The sequence below is a fragment of the Vulpes lagopus genome, chromosome 15 (genome assembly GCF_018345385.1).
Source record: "Vulpes lagopus strain Blue_001 chromosome 15, ASM1834538v1, whole genome shotgun sequence".
NCBI classification, from domain to species: Eukaryota; Metazoa; Chordata; class Mammalia; order Carnivora; family Canidae; genus Vulpes; species Vulpes lagopus.
The window spans coordinates 10,398,415-10,421,277 of NC_054838.1; the positions used below are offsets into that span (position 1 = coordinate 10,398,415).

The window sequence follows — 22,863 nt, forward strand, 5'->3', positions numbered from 1 at the left end:
CGCAAAGGCTGCTTGGGGTCTGGGGTCTGGCCACCAAGATGTAAAATGCAGCAGCATTTCCATTATATGCTTTTATGTTGAAATGGAGAGCCCTCTGGCTTGGCCATTTGAGGAATGATGGATCTCAAGGCCAGGACCTTTTACCAAGGAGACTGGCTGCTCCAGCCAAGCATCCTTAGTAATTTTCTGGTCTTTCTGGACTGGGCTACAGTGTGTTCTTTTCCTCCCCAATCTATTTTTGCAAAGCCTGTGGAGCTGCTGCTTTGTCTCTGGTACCAAGTACTGGGGATATAGACATAACTAGATCCTGCCCCATGGAAGAGGGGTAGAAGGGCAACTTACGATAGGAGACAGGCCATGAAAGAGGAGTCCTTCTTGATGCTCCCAGAAGTTCATCCTCTAGCCTCTGTTCACATCCTGACCTATGGTCCCCATCCCATTCTTCTTCACAGTTTCTAGGTCTGCATGTGTGGAAGCCATGGGCACACATATGGAGAGGCAGTGGGGAGCACATGGGAGTGCTGGCTGGTATTAGCCCTGGCTCTGCTCTTTCCTAGCACTATGGTCTTGGGCAAATCATTTATCTTCTCTGTGCCTTAGTTTCTTTATCTCTATAATCCGACTAGTGATACCTCAGAGGATTGTTGTTAGGCCATTGTTCTTGTGGGTTCCTGTTTGAGCACTAGGTAAGAGGTCATATGAAGAGGTTACTGTGCCTGTTCTCTACTCATCATCTTCAGAGAATGTTAATTATGCGCCAGTTGTCCTTTGGGCTGTGTTTGATGCCAGTGGGAGAGACCCTGGGTTTGGGAGCCTTCTATCTAGGCTGGGTTGTCTCAGACAGACAGATGGACAAAGAGCAAAAGAGAAAAACATGAGATTGTCACATGTATCATTTATTCATTCAGTAGTATTTATAAAGCACCTACTCTACACCAGTCATTGTACGGAAGTTATTTAATAGGCCTATTGTAATTGGCCAGATGGGTCTCTGGCCTGAGGGAACTCATAGTCTACTTGTGTGTCAGATGAATAAACATACAATTATGGTCCAGTGTGGTTAGTGTGACAGTGGAGTCAGCTAAGGTCCCAGTCTAGGCTGGGAATAGGTGACTGGAATGGCTTCCTAGAGGAGGTGACATGTAGGCCAGGTCCTCAATGAGTAGAAGTCAGGCAGGAAAAAAGAGGGACTAGCTATGAAAGATATTCCAGGCAGAGGGAGCAGCCCTTACAAAGGTCTGGAGGAAGTCTGAGCATACAGTATGTTCTTTGGGGAGTCTTGGCTGCCAGCGGTGCTGTCTGGAATGGGCTGAATATACCTCTGTTGTTGCAGAGACGTGGAGAAGGTGGAGCGGCAGGCTGTCCCTCAGGCCAATCATGCAGAATCCTGTCGAGAGTGTGGCCGCGTGGGACCTGGACATACGAGGGATTGTTCTCATCGCAGTCACGAGGATTCCTTTGGCTTTGAGAGGCGAGAGCAAGAGGAAGAACGGTACAGGTCCCAGAGGGAACCACTGGAGGGCAAGCGGGAGAGGAGCAAGTCCAGGTCCCCGTACTCGCCAACTGAGGAGGATGCCTTGTTCGTGGATTTACCTGGTGGCCTGAGAGGCCAACAAGCACAGCCCCAGCGGGCAGAGAAGAATGGGGTGCTGCCCACCACATATGGCCCAGTAGAGCAGAACGGGACCGGCGGGTATCAACGGGCCTTTCCTCCCAGGAACAACCTTGAAAAGCACAGCCAGAGGAAGAGCAGCCTGGCCCAGGTGGAGCACTGGGCAAAAACCCAGAAGGGGGACGGCAGGAGGTCAGTAATAGACTCGGGATGGCTGCTACTAATGAGCATAGTAATGTAATAATAGTCACTATCATTTCCCCAGCACGGGCTGGGGAAATGCTGGCTTTATACTCTCCACCTCCATTAGCCCTGTAAATTCCTGTAACAACCCTGCAAGGAGGGGGTGATATCTCCAATTTAGAAACAAAGAGACAGGGGTGTGGAGACGTGAAGGAACCTGGCCAGGGCACACAGTCGTGGTGAAGCCAGAGTGTGGACCCGGGACTGTGAACCCGCCAAGCCTGTAGGAGATTACATCAGGGGGTTCCTGGGTCCCCAGTGAGTGCACCTTGGGACAGTCAGTATATAGAGAGTAACTGATCTTCTCTTCTTACTCTGCTACTTCCCTGCATCCAGGAAATATTTGTGGAAACTAGAGTAAATACAGATCCATTTTCAATTCCAGGCACACAGAGAAGTGCTTAGGTGCTGTTGACAGTAAGCCTTATCATACCTATTCCTTCAAGAAGCCGTTTTTAATTATTTTAGAGGGCATGCAGTTTTGGCTATTTCCAAAGCACTGTTTGTATTTTATTGTAATTTTAGATTAATAAAGGCGCTTTTCTGAATGTGAAAAATTCAGGGTCACCAGCTTCCCCATTTTCTCCAGAAGCCGCTGTGTTTTGTCCTCCTTATGAAGACAGTATATCGTTTCATCATCCTCAGGCTTCTAAAACAAACCCCACTGACTGGAGAAGCAATAGCAAAGGCCCTGGTGCTTTCAGAAAGCTCCCTTGGGACTTGAGGGGCTGCTGTGGTTGTGCCAGAGCTCAGGCCAAGTCTGCCACAGACTTACTTGCCTGATCAACATGTTCTAAAGAGCCACATATCTTCTCCCTGTTGGTGGGACCCAGACTTTCTCCCTGTGGGCTGTGGAGGCAGCAGTGCTCCTAAGGGAATAGCCTCAGCCTCTTTCTAGGTGTGTGGTTATGCTGTGCATGTGTAGGTTGTGTAACCTCTTTAATCTGGTCTTGGTTGGGCACTTGTGATGCTAGATGGTGGAGAAATTACAATGGAAATCCTCCAAGGAATTGGTAGACATTGTTATGGGACAGACTGGGCAAAGGAAAGCCTTTGGTGTCATAGCTAAGATAACTTCCCATTCCCACCTAGGACTGACCAGGTGTCAATTCCATTTGTTCAAATTTTGTGTCTTACTAAAAACAGAAAGCTACCTCCCAGGGACACAGAGGAGGGAAGTTTCTATTCTTGGTGCTGGGCTAGGTAGATCCCCCTGGGAGGTGATTCTAAGTGCCTTCAGTGCTGAATGAGGTTGGAAAGCTGGCAGGCATTAAATCATGCAGGTCTCCTACTCCAAGGTAAAACAATTTAGATATTATTTGAAAAAGCAACAGGGGAAACCACTGGAAGGTTTTAAGCAAGTAGGGAAGGTTATCTGGTTAATAATTGAGGAAGAAGAGCCCAGAGAAGATACTGCTACAATAGTCCAAGATGTAACAGTGGAAATAGAAAGATTTGAGGTACATTTTGGGGGTGGAAACAGCAAAGCTTGTCAATGAGTTGGATGCTCTGGATGAGAGAAAGGGAGGAACAGGGATGATCCCTAAGAGTTTTGACTTGAACAACCAGGTAGTTGCTGAGACAGGGAACACCTAGGGGCAAGAAGGGACAGGGGCATCTGGGGAGGGGGTGGTGCAGGGTGGGGGTGGAATCAGTGTTCCCGTTTTGGACAGTAAGTTTGAGAAGCTTATTAGTTATCCAAGGGGAGATGTCAGGTAGACAGTTGGATATAGGTTATGGTGTAGAGGTTTGAGGTCTGGTTGGGAGCAGTCAGCACATAAATGGTACCTCAACACTTAGAAGATAGTCTAGTCGAAGAGGGATCCCGCAGAGGAGACAGCGTGGTCAGAGAGAAACTACTCATGGGAAGTTACCTATTTTCTCTTACATGCCACAGCTCTTAGGAACTGAAGTCAATATGGGCAGGCTAGGGGAGGTAAAAGCAGGAAAAAGCAGAAATAGGGGAGGCTAGGAAAGCTAAGGGTTTAGCCCAGATGAGCCTGTATTTCTTGCTAAAAGAGTTTGGATTTAATCTTGGAGGCCTGTGAAAGCCATCAATGGTTTGGAGGGTATTGGCAGGAAAGAGGCATCAGGACCACCTGGGGAGATTTTGTATAGCCTGGATAGTCCCTACTACATCCCTATTCCAATACAGCAGGTCCATGTGTGTGTGAAGAAGTCTGTCAGGCGCTTCTGATGTGCCCTGCCCAAAAATGAGAATGGTAGTTTTAGTAAACCCCTTATTTTTAAAGGTGTTTTTTTTAAAAATTAATATATGCACATAGTTTAAGGATTTAAGTATGATTCCCATCCATCCCTAGTCCTGGTTTCTGTCTCTTTGAGGCAGCTACTTTCAATTCTTTCAGTGGTTTTCCCAATTTATTTCTGTATTTCCAAATAAGATACTTACACCGCTCTTGACTTTTAGCTATCTATAGGCATTCTACTGTGGAAAATAAGGATTGAAGTCTCTTGTTCCCCACTGTGCCTTTCCAATAGACATACACTTACCCTTACCCTAGCTTCACAGGATAGCATAATTTTTGTATAGATCACTAGTCAGTTTTTATATTACTATGACAATATAAATAGTCATAGCTGGGCCATATGGTATGCTAAATTTAAATTTCAGTTCAACAATTTTTTGTTTTCTGGTGTTGATAATTTTCACACTTGTGGCTTGGTTTTCTTTGTAGCAATTAATTTCATCACCAAATTCATAGCTACATGTGTAAATCTGCTTTTGCTCAGTACCCTCAAATAATCATTAATCCACTCACAAAGTAAAAAAAAGATCCAAATACCAAAGGATAAATATTGAAAAATAAGTGTCCTTCTACTTTATTTTGGAAACCTACTTTCACTCCCTAAAGACCAACCACCATGTTAAGAAAAATAAACCCTACCCTTCACTTTACTTTTTTCATTTAATGTTTCTGTGTATATGCAAGTCTATATGTAGATATTTGAATGTATCTTGATGAATGAATCTATCTTTCCATATCAGCACATATAGACTCATATCATTAAATTGAAATAAGCAGAGTACCCCATTTGTGTGGATCTACAGTGGTATTTATACCATTCCCTATTGATGGACAGTGAGGTCAGTTACAAACATTTGCTATTACAAATTATGCTGGAACGAACATCCCTGCCTCATTATCTCTACGTGCAAGTACTTGTATATTTAAAGAATAGATTGCTTGAAGTGGAGTGACTAGGTCAGAGGATCTATGCCATTTTAATTATGATAGTTATTACAGAATTGCCCTCCAAAAATACTGTTTCAGTTTATACACCACCCAAAGTGTCCTTGTTTGTCAACCCATATCAGCACTGAGAACTACTGTTTCAGTTTCTTGCTCCAGTGACAATATGGAAGATGGTTTAGATGGAGGAGAGCCTGGAAAGAGAAAATGATCAAGTATAAGGTGGTCATAGCTTGGATAGGAGACCCAAACCAAAGCAGTGAAGATGGTGAGGATTTTGAGGAGGGTGGGTAAGATTCACAGATGTTGAGGTTGGGTAGGTATAAAACTTGGTAAACTGCTTCATCAAGGCTGGGAATGTGTGGAGGGACACAGGTGGTACTGACATTCACAGGTTTGGCTTGGTTAATAGGTAGATGTGGTACAGTCTGGATGTTAGGAGTTTTAACAACACTCCCCTCCCTGCCCCCCATGTGATTCTAATGTGCAGCCAGGCTTGAGAATCCCTAGCTTAGAGTGAGCCATAGCAGAGGGCCAAAGGCAGGATGTTGAGGACCTCCAACCCAAGGGGTGGACAAAAGCCGTCTCTGTGAAAATGAGCAGGATATGGGGCTGGCAGGATGGGGGGAGGAAAAGTGGAGTACAAAAGAAGGGGTTTCATTTAGAAGGAGTCCAGTTTGTACTTGGAATGAGGACTTCTTCTTGGAGCTGGTGCCCTCTGAGGAAGTTGGGAGCCACTGAGATTTTCTGGAACTTGCTGGGACTTTTGGTTCCACTGAGGCTTTTTTTTTTTTTTTTTAATTTATTTGACAGAGCAAGCACACACAAGCAGGGGGGTGGCAGGCAGAGGGAGAGGGAGAAGCAGCTTCCCACTGAGCAAGGAACCCAATGCAGGACTCTATCCCAGGACCCTGAGATCATGACCTGAGCTGGAGACAGAGGCTTAACCAACACTGAGCCACCCGGATGCCCCTCCACTGAGCTTCTTGATGGGCTTACATGGGCAGACCTGACCCTCCGTTCTTAGTAGAGCTAGGATTTTCAAGTAGTTAGGTCAGGGAGGCACACAGAGTACTAGGAGAGGAAGACAGGAAGAAACCAGAAAAGGTTGCATGGCCAGTGAGAAACTCTTTGTGGCAGGGGCACAGAAAGGAGTTTCAAAAGCTGTGTGACTGCTCTGCGGTTATAAGTTGTTGGTTGAAATGTCTCTACATAACTGCTTCTGGCAGCCCGCAGCCCACAGACCTGGGTCATTCTGCTACGCACAGGGACCTGTTCTTGGGGCCACATAGGGGAGATAAAGGATGATAAGTCAGTTGCAAGAAGATGACAGGGTTGGGGAAAGTGTTGGACTTGCCTTGCATGTGAGCTGGAAGTTTGAGCCTTTCTTATCTAAGGGGCAAGGTGACATGAAGCCTGAAGATGAAAACAGTTCATTGGCCTTGGAGGTCACTGAGCACACAGTGAGAGGAGCTTCAGTCTAGTGATGGAAGCAGATCTCAATGGACTGAAAGGGAAAAGTGGGGAATTGACACCGTTCGAGAAGAAAGCGGTCTGAGTAAGTGAGGCTGACAGTCTGATCGTTCACTTGTATCTGGAAAGGATTGCATCTTGCATTCTCAGAATTGCTGTTTTCCTTAAAGGTATATTTGTAATATCTTATAGTCAAGGAATAAGTAGATCTGGCTGCTTAATGAAGGAGCCTCCAACATTTGAAAATAGAGAAGAGAGATGTATTTCTGTGCTTTGTATGATTAAGACTGTGCTAATCTCATTAGATTGGACACGTTAGAAATTGGAAGGAGGGTTATTTGCTCTGTAGTATGATCTCATATTTGTGGGTCTAGACCACACAAGAAATTATTTCTAATTGTTCTTTTAGTACTTGGAGATACATATTATGTTTCACATCATTAAACTACATTAGAATGATGTTCTGTGAGGACAGGCTGACATATCCTTAGAATTTTACATTCTAAGAGATTGTTTTGAAATTCTAGCCTTCCATCCCCCCACCCGCCCCCGTATTTAAAGCAATTTACATACTTGTAAAATAAAAAGGCAGGAGTGGGGATGGATTCAAGCACTCGGCTATTACAATGAGGAACAGAGTAGACAGTGAAAGTCCTGCGCAATTGATGTGGAGGTTAGGGTGAGGATATCTGCTGCATAAGTAATTGGTTATCAAAATTGATTTTGCATTTTGATATGATCAGTTTGTAGGAGCTGTATCTGAATATCCTGTTTAGTGCCTTTTGGGACAGGGAGGCCCCGTGGCACAGAGCAGGATATGAGGGTGGGAGACCTGGAACTTTCTTTTTGGGTAAGGATGGGTTTGGGGGCCAGCAAATGGATCTGCTTTCAGGGGCAAAGCCACTATGGGTGCTCCTATCTATTTCAGTGGGATCTTTACCTCTTCTTACAAACTTACCCTCCTTGTGTCCCCTCACTCCACCGTTGGTCAGTTATCTTGGTTTGGCCTCTGGAGCTCACCATTGCACTGGGTTTTTTAGGCTTGCCCCCAGATGGCCAGCAGTGCGGGTTTGGAGTATGGCAGATAGTGTTTAAGCAGAGGGCACAAGTGATAGGATGAGCTGAGGGCTTTGGGGCCCCTGTGCTGGGACTCTGACTGTCAAGGTGACACGGGCACTGAGAGCAGGCTGCAGAACCAGACCAGAGGGGTATGGGAGCACAGGTAGGACATACTTTGCATGGTCTGAATTTTGCTGCAGCCAGAGTGAACAATAGTTGGGCGTCCCCAGGGGAGGCCCCCAACCTGGTTTCTGCACTGCCACCTGCCACTGCTACTGCTTGACGATTCAACCACTGCCCCTTCCTCAGAGACACCTGCCCCCGCTGACTTTGGGAAATCAGTAGCTAACCCTGCCACCTAGTGGCAGACGGCTACGCTAGACGGACACACTAGCACACGTCTGGCTGAAGCGATCTTAAAATTATCTCCCGTGATTGCAAAGATAACAATAAAAAGAGAAGAAAGCTACCATTTTGGAATGACAACTGTTTCTAATCCCCACAACAGTCTGTTGGGTTCTTAGTACAGAGGTCATAAGTGAGGAAGTGATTAAATGAGATGAATTTAAGAACAATTAAAACAGCACTTCTCAAACTTTGGCCACCTGGGGGGCTTGTTCTGACTCGGCAGGTCTGGGGTGGGGCCTGATAACCTGCATTTCTAACAAGTTTGCAGGTGGTGCTGATGCTGCCCATCTATAACCATACTTGGGGTGGCACTGACTTAGAACAGTGGCTGGCTGGTTATGCATCAAGACTTTTTCAGACTGTGGACAATACTAGAGAATGTGAGAGAGTTCCTGCCCTTGGAGGATTTACAGCTTGGCTAGGGAAGAGGTGTCTTGCAAGGATGAAAAGGTTACATCAACAAAAGACCTTGGACAAGCTTCCTACAACATAGTAACTAGGTCAGAGCAGAGTGGGAGTCCTGAGGGCTGCAGAAGACTTCTGTGGAAGGGGCCTGAGACGGTGTCATGGAAGATGAGTGAGATTGGGTGAATAGGGCAAGGGGAGCCCTTACAGGTAGGGGAATGAAGAACAATATTATGAGGATAGGAAGAGGTGGAAAGGAAGAACCCATTGAGAAGTAGATGCTGTGGATCAGGCATAGAGCCTGCGTTTTCTTACTTGTCTCATTTACTCTTCAGAACAGCCTGATGAGGGAGATAATCCTGTCGTCCTGTTACAGGGGAGGAAGCTGAAGCTCAGAGCAGTCCAATCAGCTGCCTAGGGTCGCATAGCCAGTGGTGGTAGAGCTAGCATTCAAACCCAAGTCAAGCTGTCTGCGTTTCTCCACTTTGAGAAGTTGCCAAGCTTTGTAGGAGTCTAGGGTGAGGCTCTCATTCTTAGAGTCCAGCAAGGACAGGGGTTGCCTAGTTGCCTAGCTTGCCCCAGCCTAGTCCTTGGCCCTGGTTGGAGAAGCAGGGAGAAAACAGCAGGACTGCAAAGTGGGTTGGGATCAGGTGCTAGAGAGGGGTAAGTACCAGGCTAAAGGGTTTCAATTTTATTTCATAAGCAGTGGGGAGTCACTGAAATTTTTGGAGCAAGGGAGTGATTGGATCCAGGTAGTTGACTGTAGTTGACTGTGTACAGGGTGGACACTGGTTAGGAAGGGCTCAGAGTGGTCTAGGGAGAGATGATTAATCAGTATCTGGACTAGAGTAGTAGAAAAAGAAAAGAGCTGGTGCCAGCCACTTCCTTTAAGAACCTCCAGAATTTGGTATTGAGGCTACCGGCAGAGGGCAAGTCTTGGTGACCTGGGGCATTATGAGGCATTTCCTAGAAATAGGCACACCTTTTTGGAAGAGCTGACTGAAGGAGAGGGAGAGGAGAAGGCAGGTTTCCTCACCTTTCACTTGAAGTGATGGATGTGGGGCAGCCAGCCTGCCTGGTAGGGAGGTTGATACCCCAAAGATTGCTAGAGAACAATGGTTGTGGAGTCCTCTGCATAGGGAAGGGAGTGACCGAGGTCCTGGGCATCTGCTTTGATTGTTCTCTGGGGTTCTTACAGAGCTGTCTCATGTACCTGACATTGTGGATTTACTTAGCTATGTTTCCAAAAACCCGGCAGATCCCATGCTTGTTGTCTTACCCGTCTTTCTCCTTTGTCCTCAGCCTGCCCCTGGACCAGACCCTTCCTCGCCAGGGTCCTAGCCAGTCACTATCATTCCCAGAAAACTACCAGACTCTTCCTAGGAGCACCCGACATCCCTCAGGGGGCTCCTCGCCCCCTCCCCGCAACCTGCCAAGTGACTACAAGTATGCGCAGGACCGAGCCAGTCACCTGAAGATGTCAAGCGAGGAGCGCCGCGCACACCGGGACGGCACGGTGTGGCAACTCTACGAGTGGCAGCAGCGCCAGCAGTTCCGGCACGGCAGCCCCACGGCACCCATCTGTGCTGGCTCCCCAGAGTTCACGGACCAGGGCCGGAGCAGGAGCATGCTAGAGGTGCCCCGCTCCATCTCTGTGCCTCCATCTCCCTCAGACATCCCTCCTCCAGGCCCCCCGAGGGTCTTCCCACCCCGGCGGCCACACACGCCAGCGGAGAGGGTCACCGTGAAGCCACCGGACCAGCGGAGGAGCGTGGACATCTCCCTGGGGAGTTCTCCCAGGAAGGCACGGGGCCATGCCACCAAGGTAAGACCCTGGAGGGCTGCCAGGCAGCTGGGGTTCAGCATTCGGGCACCAGGACCTTCACATGGTTTGAATACAAATTTAAGCAGTTTGGAAATAATGATAGGTGACACCTACGCGGTACTCTTAGGTGCCAGGCGCTATGCTAAAGGCTTTTCTTTAATGCTTACAACAGCCCTATGAAGTAGGTGCTATTATCATGCCCATTTCACAGATGAGGACTGAGGTATTAAGAGATGAAGGATCATACAACTGGAAGTCTGCTTCCTCGCAGACTGGAAGGCAGGAAAAAGTATCTGTGGTCAATCGTTTCAATAACTTATAATAACCCAACCTCAGCTTTCCCTCTCCAATGGGCTTTGCCAGTTGACCGTTGTTATAACCTGGTAAGAAAGACCTGGAGCCCCATTTCCCAGATGAAGAGGGGTAGTGCCTTGTGGCAGGCGGCCCCGGCAGAGAGGGGCAGAGGTCCCGGCTGCAGGGTGACTTCCTGTCTCCCCACTTACAGAACTCCTCTCATGTGGACCGACGCTCCATGCCCTCCATGGGCTACATGACCCACACGGTCAGCGCCCCCAGTCTACACGGAAAATCGGTAAGCCGCCCCTCCTCCGCCCCCCCATGAATGCGGCACCTCCTGCAAAGTGCCGTCTTAGCTGGTTTCCCCCCAGCCCCAGCCAGCCCCGTGCAATCTGAAGGGCAGCTGTCAACCCCCACTTTAGACATGCGGAAGCTAAGCCTCAGAGAAGCCCAGGGACTTGCTCTGTGTCCTCCAACTGACATGGGGTCCCCCCCAGATCAGAGGGGGATCTTGGAGGAGGTGAAGGAGAATGCAGGCTTTTCTTCTCAGGCAACATTTTGCCCAAAACCTTTCCCCAGCCACCGGCCTTTCTGCTGCTCGCTCTTCTCCTCTTGTCCTTGCGTTGGTTAGTTCACTTCGTCTTCAGAGCTCAAGTCGGGGTGAGGCTGCACTGGTGGTTGCTGTTTCCTGAAACAAAGTGTTTCCTGCAGCCCCTTTTCTGCCAGCGCCTTTATTTGTTCTGATGACACAATTAATGCAATAATTACTTAATGGTGTCACGTCAGTGCTGTCCCGGCCCCGGGGTGAAGAGTAATTATAGCGTCGCGCTCCTGTGGTGGCTAATTTCCTCGTGATGTGTCTACACACCTGCAGCTGGAGGAGCTCTCACTGCTTCTCGCCCGGTTACGGCGGCACCAGGCCAGGTTGGCCAGTGTGCGAAATCTCGCCGTCGGCCAGTTACTGCAGCACCAGCTGACCTTTCCCGCCTGCCAGGTCAGCGCTGGTGGGCTCGCTCAGGGCCGGGGCCACCCTGGGGGCAATGGAGTGACGTGCTGGCCCGTGTTTTCCTGTGCCCACGCTCTAGTCCGTATTTGCTGTCTGGCTCGCTCCCTGCCTGTTTGCTTCTGGTTGCTGTCGCCAGACACTGCGCAGTGGTGGTGGGGCCCCCGCCTCTGCTCCTGGGGAGGAGACTGCATGTGGTGTGAGGGACCTGAACTGTGGCTTCTCCAGTTGTGAGTCGTGACTGCCAGGCTGGCATGTGGTCATGTCTGAAGGGCTGTGCTGGCTGTCATCCTTGTTGCCACCGTGGCTACTCCTTGGGATGCTGAAAGGTGTGTTTCATTGGTGTCAACCTGGAGGAAAAAGTCAGGGTGCCCTCTGTCATCTGGAGGGTGCCCTGGGATTGACAAAGCATCCTCACATCCCTTATCCTAGTGAACCTCACTGTACCTGGGAGAGGTTAGGCAGGACAGAAGTTACTACCACACCCAAGGCACTGGATCCAGAAGGGGAAGTGACTTACCTGGGATCCCTCAGCCAGTGGCATGCAGGCTGGAGCCAAAATTCAGGTCCTTTCTGGCATAGTTTATAAACCTAATGAATGGGACATGGAGGTTTGCAGGCAAAACCTTCAAAGGTCAGCAGAGGACAGAAGAAGGAGGATGACAGGAGTGTCACCTCCCTTGATAGTCCTGTTCTAATGAGACCTGAGAGACTCAGGAAATGTACTTGGAAAAATGAATGTAAGTGAACACAGCAGAACCCCTAAGCTGTGAATTTGGGTGATTTTTTTTTTAAGATTTTATTCATTCATGAAAAACACACACACACACACACACACACACACACACACACACACACACACAGAAGAGAGAGAGACAGAGACAGAGACAGAGACAGAGATACAGGCAGGAGAAGCAGGCTCCATGCAGGGAGCCCGATGTGGGACTCGATCCCTGGTCTTCAGGATCACGCCCTGGGCTGAAGGTGGCACTAAACCGCTGAGCCCGCTGGGCTGCCCTGGGTGATTTTTAATAATATTCCTCTGCTTAGTCCTCCTTACTGCCATTGAAAATATATAGGGACCGGGCTGATTAGGGAAATAGCAATGGATAAGGGGACACTTTAGGGATAGAAATAGCATCTTGGAAGTCACCAGTGTCCCTGTCAGTGGTCCTTCAGGTCTTCTCATGCTTAAAAGCCCAGGCAGAACATCTCACATTGTTTAGTTGTTTTACATCAGATATGTAAACAGGGCCCTCTCCCCAGCTCGGGCTTGCCTTGGTTTGCTGGGAGACCTCTTAGCTTGTTGGGAAAGTGGTCCCTGGGGCATTTTTCTTAAGCTTTTACCACCCTCTGCCTAATAGTTAGCTTATGTGGACTGTTACATGGGAAACACAGGTCCTAGAAAATAAAAGAGTCATTTGCTTATTCTCAACTGTTTCTGGTAATTACACTGAAGGACTCAGTGGACTGTCAGAGACTGTGCAGGCAGACAGGTCCGACATTGAAACGACCTCAGCCAGCTCCTGACATGGCTCCATGCTGAGTGAAGGGAGCTGAAACTTCCAGTAACTGCTGGTGCTGAGCATCCTAGAACCAAAGGTTGTGTCAGGACCTACCTGGGTCCCCATGTCATCTCCCTGCCCCTTCAAGGCATTTAGCCACACTAATCAGAGGGTCATTTTGCTTCATGCATATGAAGTGGGCCAGTGCAAAGTTTTGACAACAAGGATCGGAGCATTGGTGATTGACAGATGCCTAGCTCAGGTGTTGTGTGCCCTCTTCCAGCCAGACCCCTCTAGTTCTGTCTCAGGAGCTCACCACTGGCCTCAGCTCAGCTGCGCTGCTGCCCTAGCTCTGTGGTGGTATGTGTGCTGTCTCCCTCCTCCCCACCAAACTGTCCCTGCAGCCAACTGGGGACTAGCTGGCTTTCCCCACAGTGACCTGCAAGATCCGCCATGCAGAAAGAAGGCTCTAAGCTACACTGACACATTGGCGCTTCCTCTGTGGCCCCAGATGTGTTAGCCTGCTGTGGTTCCTTGAACCCAAAGCTGTGCAGTGTCGATGATTCACACACGGAGCCCCAAATTTTGGAAACCCTTGGTGTTCATAACTGGCTTTTTTCTCTCTGTGCTTCATTTGAAGGCTGACGATACCTACCTCCAGCTGAAGAAAGACCTGGAGTACCTGGACCTAAAGGTGAGGGATGTCAGGGGTCTTGCCTCCCTTGGACACACATCTTTCTGAACATGTCGGCCTCATTGGAGCCAAGCCCAAAGCCAAAGGCTGCACAGGTCTTAACAAATCTGGATCCCAAATGAAGACATGTCCTGTCTATATCAGAAGAGTTTTGTCTCTTACTGCCTCTAACTCAGGGCTCAGTTCCTTGTGAGTTCTGCTGTAAGATTTCTGGCTTATGGAATGGAGGCATGGGATCCTCATCTCTTCCTGTTTTTGGTTGGGACCCAAAGGCCCTTCCAAATAGTAACTAGTTCCTTCCTCAGAGCTGACGGTGGGGTTAGGTTTGGCTCATAGGGTGCTACTGATGTGCGTTTCCAGCTACGAGTATTTTGGTGGATTTTTGGTTTTGTTGCTGGGGGAGCAGGTTCCAACTGGAGTTCTGTAGGCCCACCATGGTCTCCCATATGGGAGTCTGCCATATGGATTGTCTCCCATCTGCATTTAGGAGGTGAGCATTGGGCTCCTCTCTGTAGGTGATAAAGCTTCAGGCTTGAAATCAGCCTTCAGAGCACAGAGAGTTGAGAAAGCTGGTGGAGAAGTGTGAGAGGCATTCTGTGTGAAAGAACTGCTATTGTTTCCTTACCACAGCTCTCTGAAAGCTCCCACTGTGAAAAACACTTCTGATGCTTAAACCATGAAATAGACTGAAGGAATGTGACCTTTAATTAACTGTGGATGTGGAAGAGTGGGAGGGCCTGTGGGAGGACACCCAGGCGATTGCCACGGGACGTGCCTCCCTCAGTACCCCTGCGTACCTGGCTTGAGGTATTTTTAACATGAGGATTGTCATCCAGCCTTGTAGAAGCAAGAGGGTTAACATTAGGCCCTGCAGCAGCAGATGGGGGCCCTCCACACACTGAGACAAGATCAGAGCCTTTGATTAGGAGCCAACTAGTTAACTTCCGTATCTGATGAGCACTTGCTGTGTAACCAACTCTGGAGAAGCCTAAGGGACATGGAAGAGAAAATTGAGATTCTCTGGCCCTGAGAAACTCCCAAATATCCTTTATTAGAAAAAGAAAATCTCCCAAGATAACATAGACTTGTTTACAATGAGCTTACAAAGATCTGTGTGGCTTAGTGCTCAGAGTGGAGATAGTGAAGATCACCATGGGCTGTAATGCTGAGAAGCCTTCTGGAGAAAGTGGCATGTATGTGGAGCCTTGAAGAGACAGAGGGTCTGAGTTGGTTGAAATTAAAAGAAAGAGAACAGTGAGAGCCAAGGAGAGCCAGGGTGAGGTTGGTGTGGCTAGGGCTGGAGGAGGTGGACCCCACAGAAACTTCTTTAGGAAGGAGGAGTACAGTGAACAAAAGTCAGACTTGACTTTTTGACATGAGCAAAACAAGGATGGTTCTCTTAAAACCAGGACATTTCCTAGCTTATGTGGCAATCAGATCACACAGAACATGAATGAGTATTGTAAGTATGGTAGCACTGCCTCAGGATGCAAAATGTGCAGCCCAGCCTATCCCGCTGTGCCCTGATCCTGGGCAGGGTCCTTCCACCATGCCCACCCCTCAACTGACGTAGAGAGAGATCCACCCACCTTCACCTGCCCTATGTTACCACATCATCTCCATCCCCTGGCCTCCCCAGTAGCCAGTCACCATGCCACCTCTTTATTCTTCTCACCCCCCTTCAGGGCCATGCAGTCAACCAGAAGTATTTATGGAATATTCACAATGTACCTAGGCTGGTAAGAGAGGTTTGTTTGGCTCCCCATCAGCATGGGTGTACCTTGAAACAGTCCTCAGAGCGCTTGGTGCATGATACAAGAGAGACCCTAAAGAGCCCGAGCTGGAGTACTAGGAAACCTCTGTCTTCTGATTCTTGTTTTTGTAGGATAGCAGACACTCACAGCTGGTCCTGGAGGGAAGATTCTGTTCAGGTCCGTTTTATTTCAGGATCATAGAAATTGTGTTAAAAGGGATTTGAAGAGAGAAACTGAGGCATAGGATAGCAGAGCCAGGAGTCCTTGGATGTCCTGACTTCCGATAGGAACTTAATAGCAATGGAGGGTATAATGTGTGATGGTTACTGTGTTTTGCTAAATTATGTAACTTTCACAGTAGCCCTGAAAGGAAAGTGCTGGTATCTTTTTTTTTTTTTTTTCACTGACTAAGGTTCAGAGAAGTAAAAGGCTTTCCCAAGGCCACGTATGTGGTTACTGGGGAATTAATATTTAGGTATATCTCTGACTCTGAAACGTGTTCTTGAGTCACCTTGCCTCCCAGCCATTCTTAAAATGGTGTTTCTGCTACTGTAGACCCAAAGGCATTTCAGTTTTTGGTGGAGCTGAACTGGAGACATTATCCCAGGAAGTGTGTTTAATGTGATAGAGGCAAGGTGCATCCTTGGGGTGTTTCACTAGCTAGGAGCTGTCTGCACCCAGAACATTCACTGGTGACTTTCTGGAAGTTGTCACTCATATAGAAAACAGATGTGGTGATACCAGAGTTTCCCCAGTCTTTGTTATTCCAGTTGCTAAGCTCCCCTCAGAGAACTTTTCCCCCAAATGAACTACACTAGTAGCAGGGAGATGCTGGGGTTTGTGCTGTGTGTGAGTTGTCTGTCTGGTGTGGCTGACAGAAAGATTGGCACCACCTTGGCCTCTCTTCAAGGTACAGGGTGCCCACATCAGGGAGGCAGTGAACCTGCTCTGCTCTGCTCAAGCCCAGCTGGGGTATAGGGTTCCCAGATGGTGTCTCACTTTAGGACCCAGATGAGGAAAGGCCTGGAAGCAAAGCAGAGGTGTTGAGGGCCTATAGAACCATTCTGAGGATGTATTAGGCAGGATGCTTTTGTTTGCAGGTATCTGAAACTCAAATCAACCTGTTAATAAGCCAAAGAGGGAATATACTGCTTCTTTTAGCTAAGGGCTACATCTCAGGGGCTCAGGCCATTTCATCACTGTTCTAGTTTCCCTGGTGTGTGGACTGCCTCCACATGGCAGAGAAGGCGGCCACCTGCACACCCAGGTTCCCTTCCAGCCCAGCCTAGCATCCCCATGGATGGCCACTTGCAAACCCAGACTCCCTGTGGAGTGAGGGAGGGGGGTTCCCTGATGGGAAAGCATGCTGGGCAGAAACAAGAAAACTCAGCAGCAGTTAGCACAGCTGCACTGCAGAGTGGTGGAGAGAGCTCTGGGTAATTCAAGAGACATATAGACAGTCTGCAAAGCTCTGAAATGTTGCCATGTATCTTCTGTGGCTGCAAGGGGGAATGAAGACAAATGCATAGCATGCATCAGCTATACTGCAATGTAAAAAAATGGGTAGCAGCTACAAGTAGAGGGGTTTCTAAAAGGACTTGCTCAGGTTGTGGGGTACCCCCCATCTCAGGGTGCAAGTGAAGCTAGATGACACTGTGGGGCAAGGGGGGTGTGTGTGTGACTATATCAGGAAAACCCTGAGGCCCATTGGCTCTTGAGATTGCAACATGCTCAACAAAATGAGCTGATGCTGAGCTCAGCTGGGGTCCCTGAGATGAGGGCCTCTGTGGATACAGTTGAATGGGCCTTGAAGCCCAGCCTGGGTGTGGAGTAGCAGTGACATAGCCTCACCATGACCAGCTGCTCATGAAAAGTTCCTCTGGGTTCTTGGGGGCGAGGTGGGGCACAGGTGGAGAGGAAAGAGGGAAGATTTTTCTGGGGGAAAATAGCTTCCCTATCCCCACTTGGTTGGCCTAGGCTCCCCCATGTCCCTGCTTCAAAGGCCACAGATTTAAGGATCCAACCGCCCCCCTCCCCCCACCACCAATCAGCTGATGCTCAGCTTCCAGAATCAGTTGGTGGTGTTTGCCTCCCCACGTGTTGTAAAGCTTTTTCTCCCCAAAAATGAGTATTTGTGTTGTGCCGCCAAGTGCTCAAACAAAGGCGTATTCCACTCTTTTAGAAGACACTCTATATTAATGCTCTTTTTGGAAAATATTTACTTGGTGGTGCCAGGGTAGAAAGGACTCCACCTTGATTAAGCATCTGTTCCTGCCTGGCAATGTTTGGGCACATGTTGTTCATTATTGCACTTGATCTTCTCAGCAGCTTCAAGCAATAGGAGTTACTATCCCTACCATCCTAAGAATCCAAATATCAAGAGAGGTCACTTCCACTGTAATAGGTCTGGAATTTAAACCCAGTGTCTAGGGCATCTCGGGTGGCTCAGTGGTTTAGTGCCGCTTTCAGCCCGGGTTGTGATCCTGGAGACCCGGGATCGAGTCCCACGTCGGGCTCCCTGCATGGAGCCTGCCTCTCCCTCTGCCTCTCTCTCTCTCTCTCTCTCTCTCTCTCTGTCTCTCATGAATAAATAAATAAAATCTTTAAAAAATACATAAATCTAGTGTCTAACTTTACACCTGCCTTCTTTCTTCCATATACCATGTACTTTGCCCACCCTAAAGTTGTATTCACTGAATTGTTTCTGGTGTCATAGTTCTGCTCTTCAGAACGATATACTCTGGCTAGGTCTGAAGAAGCGGGTGTTGGGGTCACTGTTGTTAACAGCCTAGATTGCTTTTATGCATCTGTGAAGCACAGCTGGGAAGGGGAGGTGGAGGAGAGGGTGTCTGTTGCTGCTCAGGTGGTGCCTTTAGGGGTAGAAGAGGTTGCAGTTAACCCCACAGAGGCTGTTGTTCCTGACTGAGGGATGTGTCATCAGTGACTCTGGTTGCTTGGCCTCTAGCCTCTTCCTGACTGAACCTGAGATCAGGGCTACTCTGTTCAGGGTCTGTTTCCAAACTTAGCCTTTAGAACAAAGTTTCTTAGGTTGTGGTCTGGGACACCACCTATTTCAAGATCACTTGGGAACTGATTTTTTTTTTTTTTTGAAGTACAGAACCCGGGGGTTCTGTTGAATTAGAACCTCTGGGAATGTTGCCCAGAATTCTGCAGGGGTTTTTTGTTTGTTTTATTTTTAAATCAAGCTCTGGGATGATTCTTGTGCACAAAGAAGTTTGAGATCTGTTGTTCTGGAGCAGGGAGTATTATTGTTTTTTAAATATTTTATTTATTTATTCATGAGAGACACACAGAAAGGCAGAGGCAGAGGGAGAAGCAGGCTCCCTGCAAGGAGCCCGATGTGGGGACTCGATCCCAGGACCCCAGGATCACGCTTTGAGCCAAAGGCAGTTGCTCAACCACTGAGCCACCCAGGTGCCCCTGGAGCAGAGATTATTAACCCTGGTCATGAACTAGGACAACCAGGGGAGCTTTTAAAATGAGTATCAGTGCTTTGATCCTACCCCTTAGAGACTCTGATCTAATTGGTAATAGTCAGGTATTATTCTTTAAAAACAAATAGGGACATCTGAGTGGATCAGTCAGTTGAACATCTGGCTCTTGATTTTGCTTAGGTCATGATCTCATGGGTTGTGGGATCAATCCCTACATTGGCTTGCATGCTCAGCACGGAGTCTGCTTGAGAGTCTTTCCCTCTCCGTCTATCCCTTATCCCCACTTGTGTGTGTATTCTTTCTCTCTCTCTCTCAAATAAATCTTAAAAAAAAAAAAAAAAAAAAGGAAAACTCTCTAGGTGTTTCTAATGTATGGCCAGAGTTGAGAATCATTGTTTCAAAGCAGTGGTTCTCAAAATATCCCAGACCAACAGCATCAGCAATATTTGGGAATTTGTTAGAAATGCAATGCCTTGGGTCCCACCCCAGATCTGCCCAGCAAATCTGTATACGGTTGACCCTTGACCAGTGTATGGGTTAGAGGCACGAACTTCTTGCATTGTTGTAAATCCAGAAATAACTTGACTCCCCAGAACTTGACTATTAGTAGCCTCTTGTTGACAGGAAGCTTTACTGATAACTAAATCAATCAACACATAGTATAGATGTTATATGTATTACATACTATATTCTTATAATAAAGTAAGCTAGAGAAAAGAAAATATAAGAAAATCATAGACAAGAGAAAATTTATAAGACCTACTGCATTTATTGTAAAAAATCTGCATATAAATGAGCCCTCACAATTTAAACTCACATTTTCAAGCTATATTAACTAGCTGTATTAACAAGTCCTCCAGGTGATTCTGAAGCATGCTGAAGTTTGAGAACCGCTTCTTGATAGTAGTAGCGGTTCCCAGTCTTGGCTGCACATCAGTATCATCCAGGGGTGCTTTTAAGGATCTGGATGCTCAGGCTCTACCCCAAACTGGTTATATCCAAGTCTCTTAGAGTAGGACTCAGGCATCATCTATCTATCTATCATCTATCTTTCTTTCCTTCCTTCCTTCTTTCTTTCCCTTTCCTTTCCTTTCCCTTTCCTTTCCCTTCCTTCCCTTCCCCTTTCCCTTCCCCTTCCCCACCTAAGTGAGTCCATTGTTCAGCCAGGATTGAGATCCACTGTTTTAGTGGGTAGGGACAGTGTTCCCTCAAAGGAGCTGTAAGCATTTGGGATCACTGGTAAGATATCATTATTTAGATGAACATAGTTGTGAAGGCAAGGGTCTAGGGGACTGAAGGTGGAAAACATGGGGCAGGGATGAGACTGATGCATGGCACCATCCTAGTGATTCAGAGTCTTACATTGTAAGGTAAAAGAGGACAAAGAAAGAAGCAAAGTCCCCTCTTGCCTTCTGCAGGAGAAACCAGAAGGCAGCAGGCACTGATAATGGCCCTCTCACATAAACTGAACTGCACAAAGATCCTTCAGGCAGAGCTTCTTGTCCTCTACTTTATAGGTGAGGGAATGGAAGTCTGGACAGGCCAGCAGCCGGGAAGCAGCACAACCAGACTGAGAGGTGACCTTTTGATTGCCTAGCGCACATCCTCCTTAAGGTTTCCCCTGGCCAGTTCCCCCAAATTCTGGCTCCTTCAAGTGTCTTTTGATGTCTCACCTGTTACGTTTTGTTATATTTGCTTTTTGTTTGGAACAGATAAAAAATAATGAACCTTTGATCAACGTGCTTTACAAAGTGCTGAAGAAGTCAGCACGGGGCTGTCGGCCCAGGAGAAGCGTAAGATGATCTGATCTGTGTCTCCGAGCGGGGCCATTCCATTGCTTCTGGCTCAGTGCCGACCTCATCACTTGCTTACCCAGGGGCTCTCCTGACCGCCCCCAGGCTTCCTGCAAGTCATTTTGGTTTATTTTTTTTCTCCCGTTGAAACTCCCCTCCTCATTTTGGCCGGTGCACCAGGCTGAACCTTTCATCTGCGGTGTTCTGTGCCTCCATCTTTTGTGCTGCCACGGGGGTGGGGAGAGCGTGCCTGGCTTGCCACCAGCTTGTGTTGTGTTCCCATTCTCTCTCATCTGCCTCCATGGTGAGGACTGACGTCGACCGTGACCAGTGTGGTCTGTGTAGTCAAGCGTGAGTTCCCTGGGAAGGGACGCAGTTCCTGGTCACCTTGGAACAGCTGGAGTACCCTGAGATTTCACCATGGCCCTGGGATCAGGGTGGCTTTTCTCTGGGGTGGAGCATTGATATTTGAAAACAGTCAAGGGTGGGACTAGAACAAAATGGACTCTCCCAGATACCCCCTTTGACTGATGCTGAAGTAGCCCCTGAAATGTGGCCAGCTTTTATAGCTTTCCGAGAGGCTGCAGGATAGGAAGCAAGTGCTATGTCCAGTCATCCTGAGTCCTGAGAGAAGGTGTGTTGGGATGTGGTGGAGGGGAGGTGAAATACGTGCGTGACCTTCAGTTCCTTTCTGGGGCACATACTCTTTCAAATGGGAGGATGCCCAATGACTTTCATTTTTTTGTTTTGTTTTGATGACAGAGATGCCTGAGACCCATAGTGACATTTTAAATGGATCTAAACATTGCTATCACAAAGCAAAGTTTTAAAAGGAAAATTAGATGTAATAAACTACTTGTGGATACTCTGTAGTAGCCTTGACTCTCTGGAGCAAAGGTAAATTCAGAAGTTTAAGGGGCCTCTGAGCTGGGTAAACACTTTCATGAAGCCCATGCTCTGAAGCCTGTGTCTGTTATGTATAGGAGTAGGCCCAACTCACTCTATTTTGTTACATTCACAGGTTCACTAAACAAACATTTCCCAAATATCCTCAGTATGCTGGGCCCTGACTTTAAGGATACAGAGAAAATATGTCACAGTCCCCACAGTCACCCCTAATCAGAGTTACTGATGACTGAGGAGGAGACAGCGTATCATCTGATGTGTACTGGGAGACACAAGGTGTGGGAGGATCTTCCCTGAAGGGCAGGGGACCCAGTTGGAGGGAGGGAGTTAGGGAAAAGCAGCAGGTGTCACCTCTGTGGAGTCTCTAGTCCTAACAGACTCAGCCATCTGAATTCCTAACTCACAGCACCTTAAATGCAGCCATTAAAAGGGGACAAGAGAGAGGGCCCTTGGGTGGCTCAGTTAGTTGAGCAACTGCCTTCGGATCAGGTCATGATCCCAGGGTCCTGGGATTGAGCCCCACATTGGGCTCCCTGATCAGTGGGGAGCCTGATTCTCCCTCTAATGTTCCCTCTGCTTGTGTACTCACTGTCTCCCTCTTTCTGTGTCAAATAAGTAAAGTGAGACAAGGGAGAGTTACTTCTTAGAAAAAGAGGGTGTACTAATATTCTGAGGGAGAAACATTATGTGTCAAAATGAAAGCACAGAGACTTAGGAGCATTTAATCAAAGGGCAAGTAGTCCTAAAACACTAACTTCTAAGAAATTCCATATTACTGATATGGAATATCAGTTTATAATGACTCTGATTCATCCCTGAAAGGTTGAACTTATTTGCAGTTCTATGAAAGCAGCGTAGGACTGACTTTTAGAAACCTTCCCGTCAAACAGTTTCAAAGGTTCGGCTTTCTCAAAATGCCCTTTTTGTGTGGAATACGTCATTCCTTTCCTGATGGTGCTGGATAAATGAGGCATTGCTCAATTAGATTCTCTGCCTTGCTATTTCAGTATCAAAAAGATAGCGTCTATTAAAAGCTCCAGTGAAATAAGGGGAAGAGTTTTGCTAGGAGGAAAAATTCCCACAGCATATCTCAATTTGAAAATGATTTCTTCTTAGGAAGTGAGCCAAGGGTCAGCCCCTTGGAGAGCAGACAAGCTCCGTGTCCTCTGCTCTGATGAAGGACTGTGACACAGAGTGACCTTCTTACCTTTACCTGCTG

General features: G+C 47.7%; 1 protein-coding gene across 13 annotated transcripts in view; it reads left to right on the forward strand.

Moving 5' to 3' along the window:
* PLEKHA7 (pleckstrin homology domain containing A7) overlaps positions 1-22,863 on the forward strand; it is a 223,270-nt gene that overhangs the window by 165,813 nt on the left and 34,594 nt on the right. For 9 of the 13 annotated variants that reach the window (XM_041730461.1, XM_041730449.1, XM_041730458.1 and 6 more), the window contains 6 exons: positions 1,334-1,804; positions 9,715-10,237; positions 10,743-10,829; positions 11,409-11,528; positions 13,683-13,736; positions 20,658-20,738. In XM_041730461.1, the coding sequence (XP_041586395.1) occupies positions 1,334-1,804; positions 9,715-10,237; positions 10,743-10,829; positions 11,409-11,528; positions 13,683-13,736; positions 20,658-20,738 (1,336 nt within the window). The remainder of the gene's footprint in view (positions 1-1,333; positions 1,805-9,714; positions 10,238-10,742; positions 10,830-11,408; positions 11,529-13,682; positions 13,737-20,657; positions 20,739-22,863) is intronic. The other 4 variants (XM_041730455.1, XM_041730456.1, XM_041730452.1 and 1 more) reach the window with 3 other exon arrangements.